Here is a 23,306-nt window from a genome sequence, read left to right as displayed (position 1 = left end):
TGTGGCATTTTAAGTCTCAAACAACACGACAAACCCATGCATGTCGAGTATCACTGCACTCAGGAGATGTTCCTGAACACACATTGGGGTGTTTTTGACAGTGATATATACCAGAACCTGTATATCTATAACTAAAGTACAATTTGTGTGAAAAAAAAATAAAAAAAATTACTATTACAAAGTTTGACAAAGTGTGGTTGTATAACTGTTGCATGGAAAGGGTTAAAATAACAGCATTTGAAATACCCTGGGGTGTCTAGTTTTCAAAAATATATGGTTTGAATGGGTTAAATTGAGTTAACCAGCTTCAAAGATGTTCCAAAGAGGAGATGGAGGCAGAATGACCAGATTTGTTAAAAAAAGTTTGGAAATCATAAAACGCTGCTTGTACTTATTGCCCTATAACTTACAAAAAACAGCAAAAAAACATAAAAACATTGGGTATTTCTAAACTCGGGACAAGTAGTAGAATCTATTTAGCTAGTTTTTTTACTTGCTTTTTTAGGTAAAAGTTTTTTCAAATAAAAGTCATAAAATGTGTTTTTTTTTCAATTTTTCACCATGTTTTTTTTATTTTTTTTATAGTAAATAAGATGATACGATCAAAATAATGGTATCTGAAGAAAGCCCATCTTGTCCTGAAAAAAAACAATATATAACTTACGTGGGTACACTAAAGGGGGAGAAAATTACAGCTGAACACAAGCACCACAAAAGTATTAAAACAGCTTCGGTCCCACAGGTTACAAAAAGAAAAAACAAGCCTGGTCCTTAAGGGGTTAAAAATGAAGATCATTTAACCAGTCTACTGCTATCCTTAACTTAAAACCTATAACTCTAAGCTAATGTTGACCTTCTTTCCTCCATCCATTAGTCTTAAATTCGCTATTTAATGTCTTCCAACACATGTATTTCTTGTTTCCATTGCAACCAGCCGAACAAATTAGATTTCCCAAAATGTAAAACGTTGGCCTAATTTCGTCTAAACCGAAGACGGGGACAGACAAATTCCTTCTAATACAAAGATCCCCCCAGCCCAAAAAAAAAAGAAAACAAACACAAAAACATTCTGCCAGTGCCCATGTATATTACTCATACCAGAACAGGAAGGAGTCAGTTCCAGACCCAGAGATCATAAAAAGGTCTGATCAGCCAGACACCATAATAAATAATAAAAAAACTTATCCTGTAAGTTCTTGTATTCATTCTGGAGACTGAAAACAAGCAGAATTAAAAAGCCTTTAAGATGGCATACTTCCCAATTTTTAAAATGGCCTGAGAGGAGTACTTGTCTTTACTAGGGACCGTGGTGATGGGTACAACCTGTGCTTTACCTCGACTTTACTATGTGACCTAACGGTGTCTATGTACACAAGTAAGGCATTTAGAAAACAAAACCGCATTACTTACAAAATGTAAATTGTAACCCCTTTGCTATCCTGACACACCAAACACAAAAAAAGTCATAAATCGCGGAAAATTGGAGACAAAAGTTGAACACTTGGCATATACGGGCCGGAATCCAGACAGAAAGCAGTTAAATAATGCTACAATAACTCCTAAAAATACTGGACATTAGCATCTCTTAGCATCTACCACCCGGAAGTCTCAAACGGACTCGTTTACCCTCAGACGTCTGCGACTGAGAGTGCGCGAGACTATGGTAGGCGGCCTCAAGAGATGACGTCACTGTCCCGCCGTGTTTCTACGGTCCTTACGTTGGAGAGCGCGCAGGCGCAGTTAACCACGCAGGCGCAGAATGAAAGAAAGAAGAAGGGAAAAAAAAAAAAAAACAACACTCAATATGGAACCCGGCTAATTCTATATGCTCCATAGTTCCGTTCATTACCACCGGTGATCGGTAAGAGAGCGAAACGTGTGCTTTTGAAAGAGCAAATTGCTAGTTTTCATTACACTTCACCGCAGGAGTACTAAGGAAATTACAGGCGATCGTCTTTATGTACAATTGTATCTGTGTTTGCAAAGCAGTTGTAACCAGTAGCAAGAAAATGAAACAGAGCTTATTAATATACAAATAGACGTCAGTGCAAGATTATATGTAACCACCCAACGGTTCTTTCAACTGCTTGACGCATTTTGACGTGTAGGATCAGTATTTTGAGGTAAGATACAGAAGTTGTTAGTATTATTCATTTGAAGGAAGCATAATATGTGTAGAAGATAGAAAGAGAATGTGTTAGAAACATTTAAATACATAAAATGATTTAACACTAGATGCTTTGAGTTAATGCACTGTGAGGGCGGTGGATAAGTGCAGCAGCCTCCCAGCAGAAGTGGTAAGAGGTTAACACCCTAAGGGGATTTAAACATTCATGGTATAGACATCTGGCTATCCTGAATCTAAGACAACGCGAAAGGCTGATTGAAGTCCAAGTCTTGGTCCGGTAAAATGGGCAGACTAGATGGACCGATTGGTTCTTTTCTGCCGTCAAGTTATGTTTCCACCTTTATTGCTAAAAAGCCATTTCATGCTAGTGTGAGACAGACTATTTTATGTGCCTGCAGCCCGCTCATCAATCAGAGAAGAAAGCCTGGGTTAGATGTGCATGTTTAAGCAGGTTCTTTAGCATAGTGTATGGGTAAACAAAGATGCACCTATGGTGATGTGTGTCCTTCTTATAAAAGACAGACCTAATTTATGGGATTATCATTTTATATGGTATCACTGATTTTATGAAATAAATCTGTGTAAAGGGGTATCTTAGTATCTCACATGTCTGATCTAGTATCTGGTTAGCGTCACAGGTACCCTGAAATTCAACAAATCAGCTAAACCTCTCCCACAGTGAGTCTCCTCTTTCTATCACTCTTTTCTTAATCTGTAGTTACAAGGAACCAAAGAGGAGGTTAATACATTCATCATGGGGCCTCGCCGGAAATCTGTCAAGCCATGCAGAACCAGTATGGATGGCACAGAAAATATTAAAGCTGGAGACCCCAAAGATTACATGAACCAGCTGTCTCATGAAGTACTTTGTCACATTTTCAAGTAAGTAAACTTCTGAACATATTGGTGGTTATGTGCCAATACAAGTTTGAATATGGCTCTTATCGCCATAGCAACTACATGGGATGGTCCAGTCAGCAGGAACCTCCCATTTGTTGCTATGGCAATAAGACCACTTTTGGAAGGATGTTACCAGCATCACTTTGTTATGTTATTCGTAACTGTTTCTGTACAGATTCTTCTTCTACATCTTTGTTATGTTGATTTCAGCATAAAATAAACATAACTTACATAAAATATGTGGATATATATTTAATATAGCAAACCTCTGTTACTTCTCTGTGTCTTTAACGCTGATGTCACAGCATTGCCGACACAGAGCAGTGATGGACTGCAGACCTTGATGTCATTGTATGCCATCTTGGCTTGGGCTTATGGCAGAGTTTGACAAACCCCAGGTCACCATGGCGGCTAGAAACCACTTTCTGGTGCCCAGGCTTTTGTAGGGTTGCCATCATGAGTCTGTGGTAGTAGGTGCTGTGAGGCTCCCAGCGGGCTCACATAATACACTCTGTTACCCCACTTGGTGCTTCACGTCACTTGGTTTACCACACACAATCAGGAAAGCATAGTTTGGGCAGGGGCATAGCAGGTGAGAGGGGGAGCAGTGTATGCATGTGTATGTATAGTGTTGCAGTCAGTGTCTGTGTATGCTGTAGTGTCAGTGTGTATGTGTGCTATATGTATAGTGCTGCAGTCGGTATGTCTGATGTGTTGTAGTGTCAGATTCCATGTGTGTGTATCCGTACTGTTAGATATGTATAGTGTTAGCCAGTGTGTGTGCATGCATGTGTATGAGTGTGATGCTAGTGTGTATGATGTTGTTTGTTACAGTATGTCATTCCGCATATAGTGTTAGAGTGTGTGTATGGTGTTGGCATGGATGTACATGAGCGTAGAATGCTATGTGTGTGTTACTGTTGAGTGTTTGTGAGCATAAGATGTTAGCGTGTGTCTGTTACTGTGTGGTCTTGGTGTGTAAATGTATGTTAGTGTATGTCAAGGCTTGAAAAACCCCAGGCTACAGGTTTGGTAATATGTGAAAATAAAAACATGATTGAGGAAGAGAAAAAAAAAATCCAAAGATCCAAACCAAATTTGTCGACCCCTGTCTTACGTTTATGTTTTTGTCCCGATGGTGAGATTCATTACTAACCTAAATTATTTTTTGAGAGTTTTGATAAAGGTTCACACCAGAATTGTGGCACAAAGCATGCTTGTCTCTATTTTATTTCTCTAGGTACCTGCCCTTGCAGGACATTATGTGCATGGAATGCCTGTCTCGCAAGTTAAAAGAAGCAGTGACGCTGTACTTGCGTGTTGTAAAGATGGTTGATCTTTGTGCTGGTCGATGGTGGGAATATATGCCCACAGGTGAGTGCTACCACTAGAAACAATCCCATACTAAATTCTATTCATAATATAGCAGTGTTATGTATTTAGTATTATTGGTATCTATACATAGCATAAGCATATGGTTTATATCTTGAATATAAGAAAAGACCGATTAAGTTTTTACACGGACTAAATGGTCCAGATTGGTCTTAACTACTGTAAAAAATGTTTATGCTTCTACGAATAAAGATAAACGCATTCATATAATAACCAAGACAATGACTACAAACTATACACATTCATGTAATACTGTCTGTTGTACCCATTCGTCATACTGATAATTACAGGGACCTTCCAACCATTACATGTAGTGTAATGCACATGACAGTTGCCTCCTCCCCCTTTAACTTATCGATTTCTCCCCTGCATGGAGGGATTCAGCAGCAGCCCCTATGTACTTGATGCTTTCCCTGCTCCCCGGTTCTTTGGCTTGCGGAATATGTATTCTGCAACTGCATGCACCATACTCTCATCCAGTTCAGTCTTGAAAGGGAGTTCTAGGGGTATAAGGAGACCACCTTCCCCTGTTCCCATATACAGATTAATTTGAGTGTTAGCAACTTCCTGTTACAGATTAGTTGTATGGGAGACTAAACTGTACTTTTTAAAGACTCTACAAAACTATTCTTCTTTCTTTTTGTTAATTGTTTCTTGAAACAGTAGTACAGTTCTCTACAGTTTAAGAAGACCCTACATAAAGTATAGTTTAACTAGCAACATATTGTTAATGTATTCACACTAGTTTAACAAGTAGTGCAAGGTCAATTTATCCATTCTTGCAGGATAATCTTACCATGGTTAGATCATAATGCTTAGATAACCATTTAAGTTGCTTTCTGTTATCAGTCTCAACGAAACCTCTTGGCTGCAGGATTAGACCCCTAAGGCTGACCGTATTTAGTTCTTGTTGACAGCTTTGTAATAATTTTAATAGTGAAGGTTACGCATCTATTGGAGCTGAGACTACCACAAGGCAGCAGAAGTCATAGCTATGGTAGGCACACATGGTTCTAAATCTGATGCAGCATGTGGTGAAGAAAAAAACACAAAGACAGGACAGTTGTGTAATTCATTCACGGTATTAATTACAGAAGCAGCTTCCCCAGCACCCATGTGTCCTGCTTTCCACTAAAGGTCCTCTATATTAAGCTAGCTTAAGTGTACATGTAATTTCTTTATAATACAGTCATGTTCGTTTCCAAGTTACTGCTTTCTTTTCAAATGTTTTTGCATCTACATATCATACCTTTTGGTAAAAAAAAATAGAATGTCTCAGTCTGAGTCTCCCATTAATTGATAAAAGCCTAGAATTGAGTTAGTGTGCCAGGGGAGGCCCTGGTGCAGTGTGCCAGGGGAGGCCCTGGTGCAGTGTGCCAGGGGAGGCCCTGGTGCAGTGTGCCAGGGGAGTGAATGTACGCAAAAGTACTTCCATATGCATTTTGTTTAACTTACATTATGTTTAAATTACATTAGGGAAAAGCCCCGCCATGGCCTTTGACTTGAAGCAGCCAAACAGTGGCAGGATTAAAATCTGTGTGAGGGCTTTTGCTCATGGGGTTCTGGTTAGACCTGCAGAACTCCCTAGGCGTTTCAAGGGAGACACCATAAAAATCTAAAAGGGCTTCTCAGCTATCGTATGCAGTAAAGCGATATGAATGCTGGAGTGACCCTTTAACAAATCACCTTATTAGCATAAGCAGTCCTTTTTAGCTCTGTCATCAGGATGTTGTTTTAAATAGGGAATGTCTGCAGGTAGTTAAAGATTCTTAAAACAATATGTATCAAAAACCTTTTTGCTGGCACTGTACATATTTGTTTATTTGCAATTTTCTAAATGAGGATCCTTTTTCTGCAGCGGCACCTGAGCCAAAAGAGGCCACCATCTTCTGCCATTAAACCGGAAGTCACTTGTGTTTCCTAATGATAAATTAGAATTAACATGCAGCGTTCAGTAATTGCGACAACACCCTACAGCCACTAAAACATTTGCAAAATAGATATTTTAAAAGTGAGAAAAAATCGACTATCTTGTGTTACAACTCCAATAACCCTCAAACAGAGTGAGTGATGTGGGTATTGTGACTGTAGCTCTCAAAATCGGTTCCACCAGGTCTGCAAAAAAGGATATCATATATTGTAAATGTGTAGTTTTTCCTATATTTTGTCTTTAGCCCAATTATGGAATTTAGCTGGTAAAATAACCTTGTCATGATTGCTATAGCAGTTATGTTTGCTTCTGAACTGTTGTATAACATAAAAGATCACCTAATTAACATGTAAGCCTCAGCGCCCATCTTTTGCATAGGTTGGTGATGATCGCTGTTGCTGTCATCCTTTTCTAGGTTTTACAGATTCCAGTTTTCTAAAGTTACTTAAGAAGATGCCAGACATTGAGCAGCTTTATGGCCTTCACCCAAGGTACTTGGAAAGACGCAGGGTTCGGGGCCATGAGGCCTTCAGCATTCCTGGTGTGTTAGAAGCTTTGCAGTCCTGCCCAAACCTCCTGGTGAGTGACTTTGTTAATCCGGTCCAAGAACATTCAACCAGACTTGGTGTTAAATTCTATTTCCGTTGTCATCTGTTAATGCTTGTCATTTGTATGTCAATGGTAAAATTAGAGACAAAAAATACATAGTAACTCATTAATGCCCATTTCTGCTTATATGAGGCAGCCCGTATTTCTTTTTTGACACATTTTATCTGAAATATGCTATTTACCTAGGGTGTAGAGACATCTCACTTGGAACTTGTAGAAGCTATATGGACATACATGCCACAGGTGCATATTTTGGGTAAATTCCGAAATCGCAATGGAGCTTTTCCCATCCCTCCAGAAAATAAACTGAAAATTCCAGTTGCTGCCAAAATCCAAACGCTGCACTTAGTTGGTAAGCTTTTCATGAACAAAATATATGTGTAATAGAGCAAAACCTGTTAATTAATTGTGCGTGTATATGTATGTGTATATATATCCTTCCATAATAAGCATGCGCTTGCAGAACTTCAAATAGTGTAAGATCAAGTAGTTTATTCATTTTATCAGAAGAGATGATATTCTGTTGAACTGAATAAACTACTTGATTTTACATGATCCACTTGATCTTATGGATTTTTTGGGTGTGCTGCACCTAGGCATATATACATACACCGATCAGCCATAACATGACCACTGATTTGAATAACACTGATAATCTTGTTATCATGGCACCTGTCAGTGGGTGCGATATATTAGGCAGTAAGTGAACATTTCGTCCTCAAAATCGATGTGTTAGAAGCAGAAAAAATGGACAATGGATCTGAGCGACTTTGACAAGGGCCAAATTGTGATGGCTAGACGACTCGGTCAGAGCATCTCCAAAACTGCCCCTCTTGTGGGGTGTCCCTGGTTTACAGTGGTCAGTACCTATGAAAAGTGATCTAAAGGAGTGAACCGGCGACAGGGTGATTGGCTGCCCAGGCTCATTGATGCATGAGGGGGGGGCGGCTGGCCTGTGTGGTCAAATCCAAAAGACACACTACGGTAGCTCAACTTGCGTAAAAAGTTAATGCTGGTTTTGCTTGAAAGGTGTCAGAACACACTGTGCATCGCAGTTTGTTGAATATGGAGCTGGGTAGCAGACCTCTGTCTACAATGGGCACGTAAACATAACAACTGGACCACAGAGCAATGGAAGAAGGTGGCCCTGTCTGATGAATCACATTATCTTTTACATCACGTGGATGGCCAGGTGCATGGCATCCGTTGAGGGCCCCACCTCGCAACTTACAGGACATAAAAGATCTGCTAACATCTTGGTGCCAGATAACACGGCACACCTTCAGAGGTCTAGTGGAGTCCATGGTTTGACGGGTCAGGGCTGTTTTGCTGGCAAAAGGCAGGTGGTCATAATGTTATGGCTGATTGGTGTATATGTGTGTGTGTATGTGTATATTTATATAATATATAAAATTACATGGCTTAATAGAAAGGATAGAGCACTAGCTCACACGGTATGCTTTACAAGCTAGTGGCCTGGTAAACATTTCTAGCCTTTCGTGTAATTTTCATGGGTTCGCTGAGGCCAGTTTTAGTTTAACTCTAGTTTAACTCAGTGTTAAAATCATATTAAATGATAATGCTTTGGGTAATTTATTTGTGAAGAGGCTTTGTGTCCGTTGGCATGGGAATGAGCAAAAAATTGACCGAAGTCATTTTGAATACATTATTCTTCTTAGTCCCTTCACATAAGATTTGAAAGAACCATTTTTACTTTACTAGATAGTATAGTTTTGATTTATGTTGTCAACATGTTCACATTTCCTGATTACATTCTGTTCTGATGTTGACCAACTATACAGTAGTGAAAAGATGTAATTTGTGGTCTTCATTTCTCTCGTCTCTCTTAATATCTTGGAAGGCGTGAACGTACCAGAAATTCCATGTATCCCCATGCTTCGTCATCTATATTTAAAGTGGGTACGTCTGACCAAACCTCAACCTTTTAAAGACTTCCTCTGCATCAGTCTACGTACCTTTGTGATGCGGAATTGTGCAGGTAAGGGTTAAGCTGAGCTCTTCACTACTGAGTTATGTAAATATCAGCTTCTAGCTCATTAGCATTTTGTGGTAGAACTTCATATTTCAGAGGATTCTTTGCTGCATCAGAAATTATAGTACCATGAGTCTTGTTTCAGGCTCTTTGCAGAGTTTGGTAGAACTTTTGTTTATTTAGCTTTTGCTATAAACATTAGCTTTTTCAACCACTCAAAGCAGAATGGAAAGATGGCTCTCCCAGTGTAAATATAAGAGGCTAATTATTCCCGCATTTTTTCTACCAACATATTTGTTTTTGCTCTCATTTTTGAAGGTCCCACAAATTCCTTAAAGTATGTGCCATTAGTGACCGGCTTGGCATCTGCTCGCAACTTGGAACATCTAGAGCTTGTAAGAGTTCCGTTTCTTGGCGGGCTCATTCAGCATGTGGTGGAAGACAGCTGGCGCTCTGGTAAGTAGGACTACGTTGCATTAGTTTACAATATTTATTTACAGAAATGGCAAAGATCGGTGGCTTTTGAACACTGTACAAACAAATGCAAATTTGCTAAGTAAGAGATTCACTTTCAGTAACATTTTGGTAATAGAACGGCATAAGGTGCCCACATCTTACTACTTGTTATCCATATGTAAAAGGCTGTCTAGATTAAGCCTCAGCATTAAACTTCATTGAAGGTTCATTTTGAAAATGTGTTTTTTTCTTGTTGTAGAAATATAAGGTGCCCCATACAATTCTCCACAGTCCTGGATCATTTTAGTGTAATTCCTTTTGGTTTCCTTATTCTGATTATTTTTTTGTTAATTTGCAGGTGGGTTTCGGAATTTACACACCATTGTATTGGGAGCATGTAAGAATGCTCTGGAAGTGGATCTTGGCTACCTCATAATCACGGCTGCGAGAAGGTAATTGTTAAATCTTAGATATGTAACATTATTAACATGAATGAAAATGAAAACTGACAATTCACTCAATATTTTATGTGAAGATTAAAAATTACATTTTTAGATGGCAAAATGGTAAATTAAAATATTACGTGATCACAATTTCCCTTCATTTGCATAGTAATATGATTATAATTATTAGTAGTACGTTTTGCATTTGGTACATTATAACGATGGAGCTGACATAAACATCAACATTATTCTTATTCTAAGGTTACACGAAGTGCGCATCCAACCTTCCCTGACCAAAGATGGTGTGTTTTCAGCTTTGAAGATGGCAGAGCTTGAGTTTCCCCAGTTTGAAACCTTGCACCTAGGATATGTGGATGAATTTTTGCTGCAATGTAAAAAAATATATCCTTCAATATCTAATCCTTTTTATATCTAATATCTATTTTATTTCTAGTACACACGTACCTTCTTGTTTTTGTTTGGATGATAATGCCTTGCCTACAGAATCAACACATAATACACTTAAGCTGGGTTTACTAAATTCCATTCTGTTCACCAAACACTGTTTCCTACTATATTTAGGTAAGATGACCAATGCTGATCTGATGAAATATGGACTAGCAGATGTGGCAGAGAATCCTGGCATCATCACAGATATTGGAATGAAGGCTGTTAACGAGGTCTTCTCTTGCATTAAATACTTGGTGATCTACAACTGTCCACATCTTCATAATCCAAGAAACTGGATCACAGGTACTGAACGCACACTGCCCCCCCCCCACCCACAGTATCTGAAAACAGAGAATGTTGAATCAAACTAAAACAGCTCTGCATGTAAAAATAGGAACAATTAGCACAAGGCATCACATATGTACTCTTCTTAATAAAGAGGACTACCGTATTTGCTCGATTATAACACGACCCTGATTATAAGACGACCCCCCCACAATCTGAATATTAATTTATGAAAAAAAGAAAAAGCCTGAATATAAGACGACCCTATAGGAAAAAAGTTTTACCAGTAAATGTTAATTCACGTAAACTATGTAAACAATTTTTTTTTTTTAATAAAAGCTATGATTGAGAAAAATATTTTGTTTTTATTTGCTTTTTTTTTTTAACCTGCCCCCCCCCCAGTTATGCACATCTGCCCCCTGGCTTGCCACTCTGCCCCAGAAATGCCTTATAGCCCCTATATGCCACTGTGCCCCATGATATGCCTTTTAACCCTCTAAATGCCACTGTGCCCCATGATACGCCTTTTGACCCCCTATGTGCCACTCTGCCTCCAGAATTGCCTTATACCCCTATATGCCACTCTGGCATTTAGGAGGTTAAAAGGCATATTATGGGGCAGAGTGGCATATAGGGGGGGATATAAGGCATTTCAGGAGGCAGAGTGGCGTATAGAGCGTTAAAAGGCATTTCTGGAGGCAGAGTGGCATTAAGGGGGTTAAAAGGCATTTCACAGAGCACTCTGCCTCCAGAAATGCCTTAAGCCCCCCATTTAACACTCCCTCCCCCTCCCTCCTCCAAACTTACCGGAGCTTCTGAGTGTCCGGTGCGTAGTCCGGGTAGCGTGTAGAGCTCTACGCGATTCGCGTACACAACTTCCGCTGCAGCCGGGAGGAGGTAGACAACCCCCGCTGCTAGCTGCACTTCCTCCCGGCTGCAGCGGAAGTTGTGTACGCGAATCGCGTTGCGCTCTACACGTTGCCCAGACTAACCCCAGAGGACTCAGAAGTACCGGTAAGTGTGTGGGTGGTTGCTTAGTCCGGGCAGTGTGTAGAGCTCTACGCGAATCGCGCAGAGCTCTACACGCTGCCCGGACTAAGCACCGGGACCTCAGAAGTACCGTAAGTGGGGGGGGGGACAGGAGGATCCAGGTCCCCTGCATCGCTGCGGGGGATCTGGATCTTAGTCTCATATGACAGTTTAGATAGAAGATCCAGCTCCACAAATAAGGGTTAAAAATTCAAAATTTAATTAGACCAGTTAAAACATGATAGAAAAAAAAAGAGAGATGTGCTCAAGTGATTGAGAAAAAATACGCCAACACGTTTCAAACCTTACGGTTCTTAATCATGGCTTAAGCCATGATTAAGAACCGTAAGGTTTGAAACGCGTTGGCGTGTTTTATAAAGCCTCGTCTTATAATCGAGCAAATACGGTAATTTTGGTCTCAGTGGAGACCAAAACATGGAACAGGACCTAAAAAATCATCTTCTGTAGAATATAGCCTCTTGATTAGTAGATGGATTAGGAGAAACATTTATAAGAGCACCAAGAAAACAAAAAAAAACCATGGAATGTAATTTTGTGAGATTGGTACATTCTGGATTTATTGTTTATTACATGTATATTTTTAATCATCACTCCTAAAAGATCATTCTCGTTGGAGCCGCTTGGTGGATCTGAGTCTGGTGCGCTGCCATGCGGTTAAACTAGAATCCTTCAGTCAATTTGTTGAGTTGCTGCCAAGCTTGGAATTCATCTCACTTGACCAGATGTTTCGTGAACCTCCAAAGGTATGAATTTTTGGGGTTCGTTGTTAATCAATTTTCTGTCAAACCCTTTTCCTGTTTAAACAGATTCTGAATTCCATTGTTTATAGGGCTGTGCACGAGTAGGTCTCAGTGCTGGAACCGGCATTGGTGTGTCTTCAGCCCTCGTGAGCAACCAGAATTCCAATAATGAAAATGAAAACAACAATCACCAGAACAACAACAACAACCTAGCACACAACAACAACAACCCTCAACAGCCTGAGCCACAACCACCACAAGATGAGGGAAATGATGAGCTGGAAGTAAGACCAGAGCCACCTCCAGAGGAAGAACAAATTGCTGCAGAAGGTAAGTATTGTCCACATACAGAGTGACCGTTGTCTGTTCTGTGTAGAGAGATAGTGTTCCGAATCTAGATGATCTTTGTTGTCCTCGGCAGCTTAGGGTCTATTCTCTTTATAACAAATATCAGTAAAGTGATATTCCACATTGCCTGCTTTCCTTTTGCTCTGTTGCTGGATAATTTTTGCACAGTATGGGATTTGTTGAATATGTTTCCATTTGATGTGATTTGCAGCTCTACAAGACATGGAGGATGTGTTTCAAGATGAAATAAGACCCGTTGATCAAGAAGATAAAAATGAGGCCTCTGCTCCCACTCTTGCCATTATACCAATGGAGGTGGATGAGGAAAGAGCAGGTCAGACACTGGGATTTTTTTTCCAATACCCTGTAACATCAGAATCCGTTTTAACAATTTGTTCCTGAAGTGAAACAAAACAGAATTCATCTGCCAGAAAATGAAACCACTTCACAAAAAGCATATAATTTTATGTATTTTAGTAATGCTGTAAAATCAATCGTTTCTGATTTACTGTTTTAACTAGATTTTGTTATATTTATCTACATTTCATCATCTTTATACATGTATTTTGTGTTTTTACCCTGGTGTTTGTTTTGTCGTATTTGTTGCAGGGCCTAGTGGGTTGCAGCCTACTGTCAAAGCTGCACCAATCACGGTCCACGATTCAGACAGTGAGTATGAGGATGACATTGTTATTAACTCCAGCAGCAATAATGCTTCACTGAGTTATCCCACTGAGGAAGATAAAAGCAGCCCATCGGCAGAACCCAAAGATAACACAGGTGAGGGTATTGCTGAGCTCCTGCCGGGAAGATCATTTGATAATATATCTACATAGATTGTAGGAAAGCCACTATTCTTAGTACAGTGATATGTTTGGTTGTATTTTAACATGTATGTTTATAAACTACGTCTACAAAAAATATTTGTTGGAGGAATTTTGTTCCCCCATTGTTGTTATTAAGTCAGGTCATCGCAATGACTGATTTATTTTCTGATGACAAATCCACTTTTTACAGCGGTAAGCGGGAAAGGCAAAGCTCCCCTGCGCAAGAAGTGCAGTTCTGGGGCCAAAGCTACTGCAGAGCAGATTGTGCCAAGTGAAGAAACCAGTTGTGAAAAGGGATGTCAGGTAACCAGCGAGCAGATAAAAGCTGATATGAAGGCTGCTAGTGACCAACCTGAGAGAAGCAAAGGCAAAGACTGCTCTGCTGAAGTGGGTACTTCAAATGGAGTTCTAAATGCCTGTAATTCTGCCTCTGAAAGCTCAGACAGCGGTCAGCCATCAAATGGCAAGGTCGATGTCCATGAGGATGTAAATCTGTGTGCTTGTAATAGGGAAAATGACTCTGATCCAAGTTTAATGCAGGGGAGAGAATCTGGAGCTGTTTGTTGTCACTGCTCCAGCAATGTCATCCCAAATCACAGACGGCAGGGCAGGACTTCTGGAAGCTGTGAGGGGCAGCAGCCGTCCACTAGTCAGTCCTCCCCATCAAGTGGCAGTCATAGGACTAATACAAGAATAGGAAACGATCCAAGTGCATCACCCGCCTGCTGTCATACAGCGAATGAAGGCCATAGCTCACAAAGGCCTCTAACAAGAGCACGGACACGGCTTTCTCAAGTGCCTCTGGTGTCGGATGGTGGTAAGTCTTGCATGTTTTGTACCATAAATAATCTCATTAAAAAAAAAAAATTTCTTACAATATTACTGTGTGCAATGTATAGTTTTTCGAAGGCAAAACAGGTTTGAAGCATAGTTGATGTACCTAGAGGAGTTAAGTGATCTATGTCTAAGGGGGTAATGATGCCTCAGGTGTTTGTTTTTTTTAAAAAACTTGATGGGAAAGTATTTCAAATGATTTAACATTTCTGTACCACACGAAATCACTTTTCTGCAGAAGTGTACTGTCGATCTATTTAGAGTTCAGAAATGCTATGGTTAGACCTGTTATTGCCCTAAGAATGTATTTATATTTTTTAACAGTAGCTGGGCAGACTTTATTGGCCATTGGTTTCTTATATCGCTCTTGTTTTCTTTTTGTTTTATGAGATTGAATCATTTACTAGAAATGTGTGATCTTCAGCATTTTATAGACTCACAAGACTGGAAATTGTTACTTCTGATGTATATTTTCTCTGGCATGAAACCTTCTACTTAATTATTTTGAAAATGTTGTAAGGCGTTATTCAAAGATCGTTAACCTGGACCAAATTCTTGGGGCAGAAAATGGTGGCACCATCCACTGTAGGAAGATGCCTGCAGATAGTCCCTTTATGTTTAAATGTTCATTATGTTAACTAGAGTCCACAGCCTTAAAAAACAGGAAAGCCGTGAAGAGGAAACGCACTGCGGATAAGTCCACAAGCACAAGTGACCCAGTCATTGAGGATGACCATGTCCAGGTAACCAGTCCAAGCAGGGTAAGCTCATAATACAGCAAAGGGCAGTCACACGTAAGCGTATTTATCTAGTAGTTTCCAGTGCTAATGCTGGCATCTTTAATGTGCTTCCATTGGAATTATCATAAGGTGTTGATAAAGTCATTTTGTAAGTTGTTTTTTTCCCCCCAGTACTTTTTATTCAAATTGTTGATAGTACCATATAAAACAGTGGGAAGATAAAATACACATATACATACTTCAATAGGCTACACATGTTCTTCAGAGTTCCGCATCAAGTAGACATTATACATGAGGTTTATGGGTGATGGCCTACATATTCCCTGTTACTTACTTTCCCATAAATAAGTCTGATGAACGTATGAAACATTATGCTCTTTTTGTATTTATATACAGATTTTGAACCTCAAATCGAAGAATCTTGTAGGCATAACACTGACCAATTGTGGCATCACAGACTTGGTTCTTAAAGACTGTCCCAAAATGATGTTCATCCATGGTAAGTAAACAATAGCATCAACTTGTCAAAGTATTTGTAAACTAAAACTTTACAGGTTAACTTTTGCTGCACAGATTCTAAATAACAAAAGTGCCTCTAGGGGTAAGTAACATGTGAGTATGTAAAATAGTCCATTCGTTTTTATTGGTATGTCATTTGTATGTAACACCATAGTAGTGTTATGATTTATTCTGTTTTGTGGAATGCTCTAACATTTTCAGGAGGTTAAATAGTCTTGTATGTAAATGGTCTGACTCTTATTCATGCATTGCAGAGGAATTTCTGCACTACAGTATATAATGGCGCTATATAAAAGAATAAATTATCATTTGAGCTTGTTATTTGCTATTAATATTAAGTGAGTACACCTTATGTGAGTCAGCAAATATTAGTGATTCTGGATGTCTGATTGCTTTGATACAGATAATTCTGTACATCATTGGTTTTGATGGGGAGAGGGATAATGAGTCTAAAGGAACACAATATGTACATGGCAGGAACTTGAAACTAGTTTGCTAAGTTCATTTCTTTTGTTCCCAGCTACTAGATGCCGTGTACTGAAGCACTTAAAAATTGAGAATGCCCCTATTGTGAATCGCTTTGATTATGCTCAATGTAAAAAGCTGAATATGGAGCAAGTGTTGGACCAGATTCTTAGAATGCCCCCAGAGAGAAACCGAATTATATACCTGCGTCCTATGCAACAGGTTGGTCTCCCCTTGCTGGCAGTCGCCAAATCTCAACAGTCTGAAATTAATAGATTTATGGAACTGAGGACTAACTCATCAGCATATTTTTAGTGGTGATGTGTTGCCAATTACTACTTAATATATACAATAAAATACAGCGGGATTTTTTTTTTGTAAAAATAAGCAGCAACTTCATCTACAAAATAATAGGCTGGCATGTCATGGCATTAAATGAGCTTAGGAAGCGACCAAAAATTACCACCACGCCTTTTGACAAAGGCTGGTGGTAGAATTAGTGTATTGAAGATACCGCTATTTGAAATACCCGGGGGTGTCTGGTTTTTAAAAATATATGGTTTGATGGAGGTAAGTTGAATCAGCCGGCAAATAGGACATTGGGGCAAGTTTTTTTTTTGGGGGGGGGTTGAAATAATAAAACACTATATTTACTTATAACTTGCAAAAAAACATAAAAACATTGGGTATTTCTAAACTCAGGACAAATAACAGAATCTATTTAGCACTTTTTTTATTTTTATTTTTTTTAAATAAAAGTGCTTTTTTCTCAGTTCTTCACCATATATTTTTTATAGTAAATTAGATGATATGGTTGTAATCATTACTAAAGAAAGCCCTTTCTGTCCTGAAAAACCAATATATAACTTGTGTGGGTACACTAAATGAGAGAGAAGAAAATGACAGCTAAACACAAGTGCCGCAAGAGTGTTAAAAAAGCATCGAAAGGTACAAAAAGAAAAAAGCTAAGTCCTTAAGGGGATAGTATATCATTAACCATTATTAAAATGATTTAGTCAGTGTGTGTGTATATATAAAATCTCTCTCTTTCTAACACAGAACAAATTGTATAAAGTCTAAATATGTTAGACTTAAACGTTTCATTTTATTGTAGTACAGATGTAGTATTTCCTTATCTTTATTTGTAACGTTATCACAATCATGTGGCAACTTCCATTGAATGGGTTTTTGCAGAAAAAAGGAGAAATAAATAGTAAACATGGCTATATCTGTATTTACAGAACTCCTGTAGATGGCTTTTAATTTACCATCAAAAGTACCAAAGCTTATATAATCAAGTGGAAAGTGATGGATCAAGGGAAGTACTAAACGTAATAGAAATGCTGCCCTGGATCTTGTTCTTAGATGTGCTGTTTTCCCACACAGGTAGACACATTAACATTGGAAAGAAAGATGTTTAGTGGACCATATCCATATCACATTTGCATCATCCATGAATTTAGCAATCCACCCAACGTTAGAAATAAGGTTCGTGTCCGAAGCTGGATGGACACTATAGCAAATATTAATCAGTGAGTATTATCATTCATATTTTCCGCTTATAGTCTTATTTATTATGTTGAAAACTTGGTTAATAGCCCAATTACTATATTTATTTATATATATATATGTATGTAAATATTTTTTTTTTCCTCTCTACACAGCGTCACATCCTATAATCTGCAGTAAACAGTCAATCAAAAATGAATGCTGGTTGGTCAGATTATCAGAAATATACAAGACCACCATTTCAAAGAAAACATTTAAAACTGTTTTTTAAATACTGTTTAAATTTTTTTTTTTAATAAAGCTTATTTCACTTTAAACAAATACTTGTTGTGGTAAACATTAGGTGAAAAAAAACACCCTATGAAAAACATAGGGTGCAACAGCTATTAATAAATACAGCACCGTTGGCATACTTCCAAACTGAGTAACAGATAAACGGTAATAATCATCTCCTGTTGTCTATACAACACAAACCTCCAAATCACATCCAAATGCTGCTTCTGGCAATTTTGGGCCAAGCTGTATATCAATAAGGAATTAAAATATAATAATACAAGTTTTTAATTGCATATGTATATTCTGTGTTTGATCCGCCATCTGTCTTTCCCCATTTAGAGAGCTCATCAAATATGAATTCTTTCCTGAAGCCACTCGGACTGAGGAGGAGGTGAAGAAATATACAAAGTACCCCTGGGGTCGAGACATTTACACGTTAGAAGGTAATTTTTAATGTTATAACTTAATTAGCATATCAGGTTCAGTTTGTTTAACCCCTTCATTCCCCTATAGACGTACCGGGACGTCCAAAAAACGCCTATTAAGAATCCCCTATGGACGTCCCGGTACGCCCAGCCCTTCGTGCAGCGTCAGGGACACATCCAACGACAGCCTGGACTCCCCACTGACGGCAGAAGCCGGCATTGCCGGCTTTCTGCTGTCCGATCTCCTGTAACAGCTTCCGGCATGAAAGCCGGTAAGCTGTTACACTGTAAACTGCCTGATTGCGCAGTTTCAAATGCGCGATCGGACATTCCCTTCCGGGTTGAGTCACTGCTGGCGTAACCCGGAAGGTCATCAGAGGCACAGAGACGCTGCAATCTCTATGCAGGTCTGTGAGGACCTGCATAGAGATCACAGTGTGATCGGTGCAGGGGGATCGCGGGGAGGGGAGTGAGAAACCATGTCTCTCACTCCCCCTCCCGTCCTGAAAGAGAAAAGCTGAAGAAAAAAAAAGTTAATTCATTAAAAAAATAATATTAAATAAATCATTAAAATAATAATATAAATAATACTTAAAAAAATTATAATGTGAGCTGTGATGTCATTGTGACATCACTGGCATGTTCAGGAGGTCCCTAAGAGGACCTCTAACCATTTCTGTGTTAAAAAAAGTATATAAAAAATACCAAAAAATTTAAAAAAATTAAAATTAAAAAAATATATTAAAAAAACCTTACTTCCCATTGCCCTAGCATAACATCTAGCCATTATAACCCTCCTGCCCCCGTTCACAACCCCCAAACCCGTTAAGCCATAGGCATAAAAAGTATACAAAATTGTACACCTTATAGTATGCTCCCTGGTGCTGGGAAAGTCTGGAAAATCTATATAAATTAGGTATTTCTGAAATCAGGACACCCGAATTGATAAACTTGGAGGGGATTTTCCATCACTTTACCTAATTTTGTGAGGATTCAGAGGGAAAATGGAAAAAAAAATAGTTGTTTTTTTTCTAATCTTCGCTAGTTTTTACTAAATTTCTCATTCTAAATTTTCAGCTAATCATCCAACTTTGGTATCAAACGAAAGTTCAATCTCTCCTTCAAAAAACAATATATAGTTTACATGGGTACGCTATTCACAGGAAAGGAGAATAATCGCTAAACCGACATACCCCAAAAATGGCAAAATTGCTCCGGGCTTTGAGGTACCAAAAACCCCTGGGATTGAAGGGGTTAAACAGCAGTGCATCATAACACCGCAAGTGTAACACTTGACATAAAAACTTCAGCTAGTGAATGCTGCCTCTACAACACACTGCTTCACTATGTAGTGACCAATTCTAGCCACTTAGTGGGGCACATACACAAGAGAAGAATAGATGGATAGATATATGTCTATAGAATTGAAAAACATCTTAAAGATGCCATTTTGTAAGAACCCATTAGTGTTAACCAAATGAAACACTCAAATATTCACATCATGCCCTGCCTCGCACCCTCTCGTATAACACCTGCCCATATGTTGATTTGAGAGTGATCTGAGAGTACCGATCATTCTTCATACGTGTTCTTTATACGGGGGGCAGGGTAGTTGCCGTAAGTGTGAGATTGTCCTATATAATAACTACACTTTTAGCCCCTATGTCTTTAAATCGGCCTTCTAATCTTGTCCCTTCCCATCAGGTGTTGTAGATGGTGCACCATATTCCATGATCACAGATTTCCCATGGCTGCGCTCACTGAGAACTGCAGAGCCAAACAGCTATGCCAGATATGACTTTGAAGACGATGAAAAGAGTAAGTAATAAACATATCAGTGCAGAGATTGTTATAAAACTCATCATGCTGTCATCATTGAATGTTTGTGGTACGGGTCCATGGCACTAGGCATGTTTTCACCCTTCTAAATAATTCATGTTAAGCTGTAACTGAGATTCAGCAGAGGCATCGGTACTTCACATTCCTAGCCTGTTTTGTGCTTTTCTCATTTGGTTCCATATTGGTGCCTTTAACAGTATAGGTGACCCTTTGTAAATCTTAAAAAGTTTAATAACAGCAAAATCTATTTTCCATTTTGGAAAAGTTTCTATCAATTTACCATGCAGATGATCAAATTGAGTAGCCTTTAATCCTTTGACATGACATGCAATATGCCTTTTTAAGTGAGGGTGGGCAAATATGAGCCACATAGCTATGCCTTCTAGATTTTCACATCTGGACACTTTCTGCCATTTTGCATTGTTCTCTATTGATGTATTCCTTCTTGACCCATTGAATGTCCATTCCATCATTTGCTTTTAATTTTAAACCTCAAAATGTCTATGCTATGTATGTATCAGAATATTTAACCAGAACCAAAGATATTTTTTCCACAATATTGGAAAGTTAAGCTTTTAGTGATGCTTAAAGTTAAGCTTAGCTTTAAAACATAATAAGCCATCTTATTTTGATAATAGAGCACCTATGAGGCAGCTGTTTTTATAATGATAACTTGCTTTGTTAATATGTATCAGGACATTACCCTTAGGTGTGTCACAAATAATTATACATTATATAAATTCTTTGTTTCACTTGTCAACAGTTTAAAGGCTTACAAGTGGTTTTGTATCTCATAATCGAGACCATCTAGTGTAAATGCCATTGGTGTGCTCTGTCATGTGCATTGTGCATGCACATAAAGGTTGATGTCATTACAACTAATGGCAGAGAGAAAGTAGCCATAATAGTCAAAATCACTAGACTGGTTAGGATAGTGACATGCACTAGTAAGCCAACTCGGCCTCTGGTAATGTGCTTGGCACACATGGGGATCCTTTAGGATTTCCTAATCTTGAGCATTTCTGTCATTTGACTCTAGCTACTATTTATGCACCACGGAGGAAAGGGCAGCTTTCAGCCGACATCTGCATGGAGACAATTGGAGAAGAGATCTCTGAGCTGCGGCAGATGAAAAGGGGTGTGTTCCAACGAGTGGTGGCCATATTTATTCATTACTGTGATGTCAATGGAGAACCTGTGGAAGATGACTACATATAAAAGAAGTATGCCGTTCTTCGCATATACTGTTCTTCCCCTCTAACAACTTGAGATGGAGGAATAATGAACATGGTATGCAACTGACTGGAACAGAGAGCAAGCCTTGTGACTGGAAATTTCTTAGCTGTTCCTTTTTGGTTAGGCCAACAGATGGTATACAAGAAGCCCAACGCAAACATCTGTGTGTACAAAATGTTCTTTCTGACATTAAGTCTTCCTGTAATATCTAAAGCATAGAAGTAATATATTTTTATTCTATAGAATGAGAGTGCATCTTCATTGTGAAGTCTTTTAAATGGTTTTGTAAGCCTGGTTCCACCAACTGAAACAGAGCCTGCTAGGCTTAATTTTCTGATACATCTGCCACTTTGGCATTTGGCTGCCATCTTGTCGGTAAACAGATATCAATGTGCTAGTTGATATTGACATTTTATACATATATCCAAACAATGTAATTTGTTTACTTTGATTAGATCATATTTTCTAAGACATGTTGGCCTTTGTGACTATCTACCAAGGCAAGCAGCTAGAAATAAAGATTTTTACTGTGGGGAAAATTATATGATTTAAGACCACAGCAAGCTATTAAACAGACATTGGGTTGAATTTACCCAGACTTTATTTGTTTGTATAGCAGGGTGATATGATGGGACTTTTCTTAATGAGTACTTTGAAACTGACTAATACTTGATGTTTTTGGTCTTTACGAGGTGCATTGCTTGCATGGAATTGTGCAGTTAAAATAAAAAAAATCGTCAAGTTGCACAATGGTCTAAGAAGCTCACCTGAATCTGCCAAGGTCTTGAGAGGTTATATCAACTGAAATACAATTCTTGATTCTACTGCAAAGGCAACGGAGTGACTTCCCACCACCCCATCTCACACGCTAGGGATTTATACGTGTAATTGACAGCAACAGGACCTGATATTTTTCTTTTCCCGATTTTTGCACTGAATTGGAGCTGCAATATTCTTAAAAGCAAACCGGATTTCAAAAAAAGTAGTTTCTACTGAATGATGTTTATTTTTTTTTTCTGCCTACAAAATATTTCCTTTTTGAATTTGCACAAAGCATATTGTAACATGAGGTGTCTGGCATTTGCTTTTTATCTACATCATGTATGCTTTCCAATATATACTGAGACTGTATCCAGTAAAACCACAATTAAATGTTTGACATTTACCAGTTTTTGGTTCAGTCCCTAATTTACTTTTTCTTTAGGTTGATGTAAAGTGAGTGCGGTCAATCCTGTCTACAAATTATCTGTTGTTTACGAGAAACAAGAATTGTGGACTTAAAGGGTAACTCTTGCTTTTTTTTTTTTTTTTTTGCTTTAGATCTAACTAATGTTAGGTGAAGCATTGTGTTGGTTTAGTTAGTTTTTACTGACTCAACATATTCTCGTATTTGAGTAATGTTTAATTCTCATGTATACATATATACTAGAATATAGATTCAAGTGGACCGTGCCAACGTATTAAGATTTCTGACAATTCAAAAACATTTTAAAAGTGCAATTTCCAACACTTTCAATTGATCAGGTGATACATATGTTTTATAGTTTCTACCGATTTAAAGGTAAATAATATAAGAGTAAGCTTACTTGCTTCTCCGCACCTATCATTTATTTGGCTGAATCATTATCAAGGTCACTGAAATGGAGAAGTAGATTCTTTTTTCGACGTGAGTCATTTCCAAAGTACACTGTTTATATCTAAACGTATCCACCTTTCCAGCCTGATTCAGCATAACTGGTTTGAGCTATTTGTTCCAGAGATACTTTTACATTTCAGTCACCTTGTCTATTGTACAAGGACATCAAAAGCAAGACCTGGGTTGCCAAATTTAAAAGTGAAAAACTGGTCTTGACATGGAATGTTGAACGCATCGATCTGTTTGGCACATAATCTGCATATTGCCATCATGCAC

General features: G+C 38.5%; 1 protein-coding gene across 2 annotated transcripts; it reads left to right on the top strand.

Moving 5' to 3' along the window:
* Positions 1-2,882: 2,882 nt before the first annotated feature.
* Positions 2,883-21,376, top strand: LOC149299402 (F-box only protein 38-like). 2 transcript variants are annotated; one of them, XM_089486157.1, is made up of 21 exons: positions 2,883-3,010; positions 4,269-4,402; positions 6,766-6,929; positions 7,146-7,311; positions 8,821-8,958; positions 9,271-9,408; positions 9,767-9,860; positions 10,113-10,243; positions 10,434-10,604; positions 12,237-12,379; positions 12,466-12,706; positions 12,936-13,058; positions 13,334-13,504; positions 13,742-14,368; positions 15,028-15,128; positions 15,522-15,624; positions 16,165-16,331; positions 17,496-17,641; positions 18,234-18,337; positions 20,024-20,137; positions 21,198-21,376. In XM_089486157.1, exons 1-21 carry the CDS (start codon positions 2,883-2,885, stop codon positions 21,374-21,376), a joined length of 3,483 nt encoding a protein of 1,160 aa, XP_089342283.1. The 2 variants fall into 2 exon arrangements, with proteins under 2 accessions (XP_089342283.1, XP_089342284.1); XM_089486158.1 differs by lacking the exon at positions 13,742-14,368.
* The last annotated feature ends 1,930 nt before the right edge of the window (positions 21,377-23,306 follow it).

This window comes from Sceloporus occidentalis, unplaced genomic scaffold (genome assembly GCF_023333645.1).
Source record: "Sceloporus occidentalis isolate IW3139 unplaced genomic scaffold, rSceOcc1.0.p SCAF_28, whole genome shotgun sequence".
Taxonomy (NCBI): domain Eukaryota; kingdom Metazoa; phylum Chordata; class Lepidosauria; order Squamata; family Phrynosomatidae; genus Sceloporus; species Sceloporus occidentalis.
The sequence above is the reverse complement of the archived record's forward strand: the minus strand, read 5'-3'. Positions and strand labels throughout refer to the sequence as shown.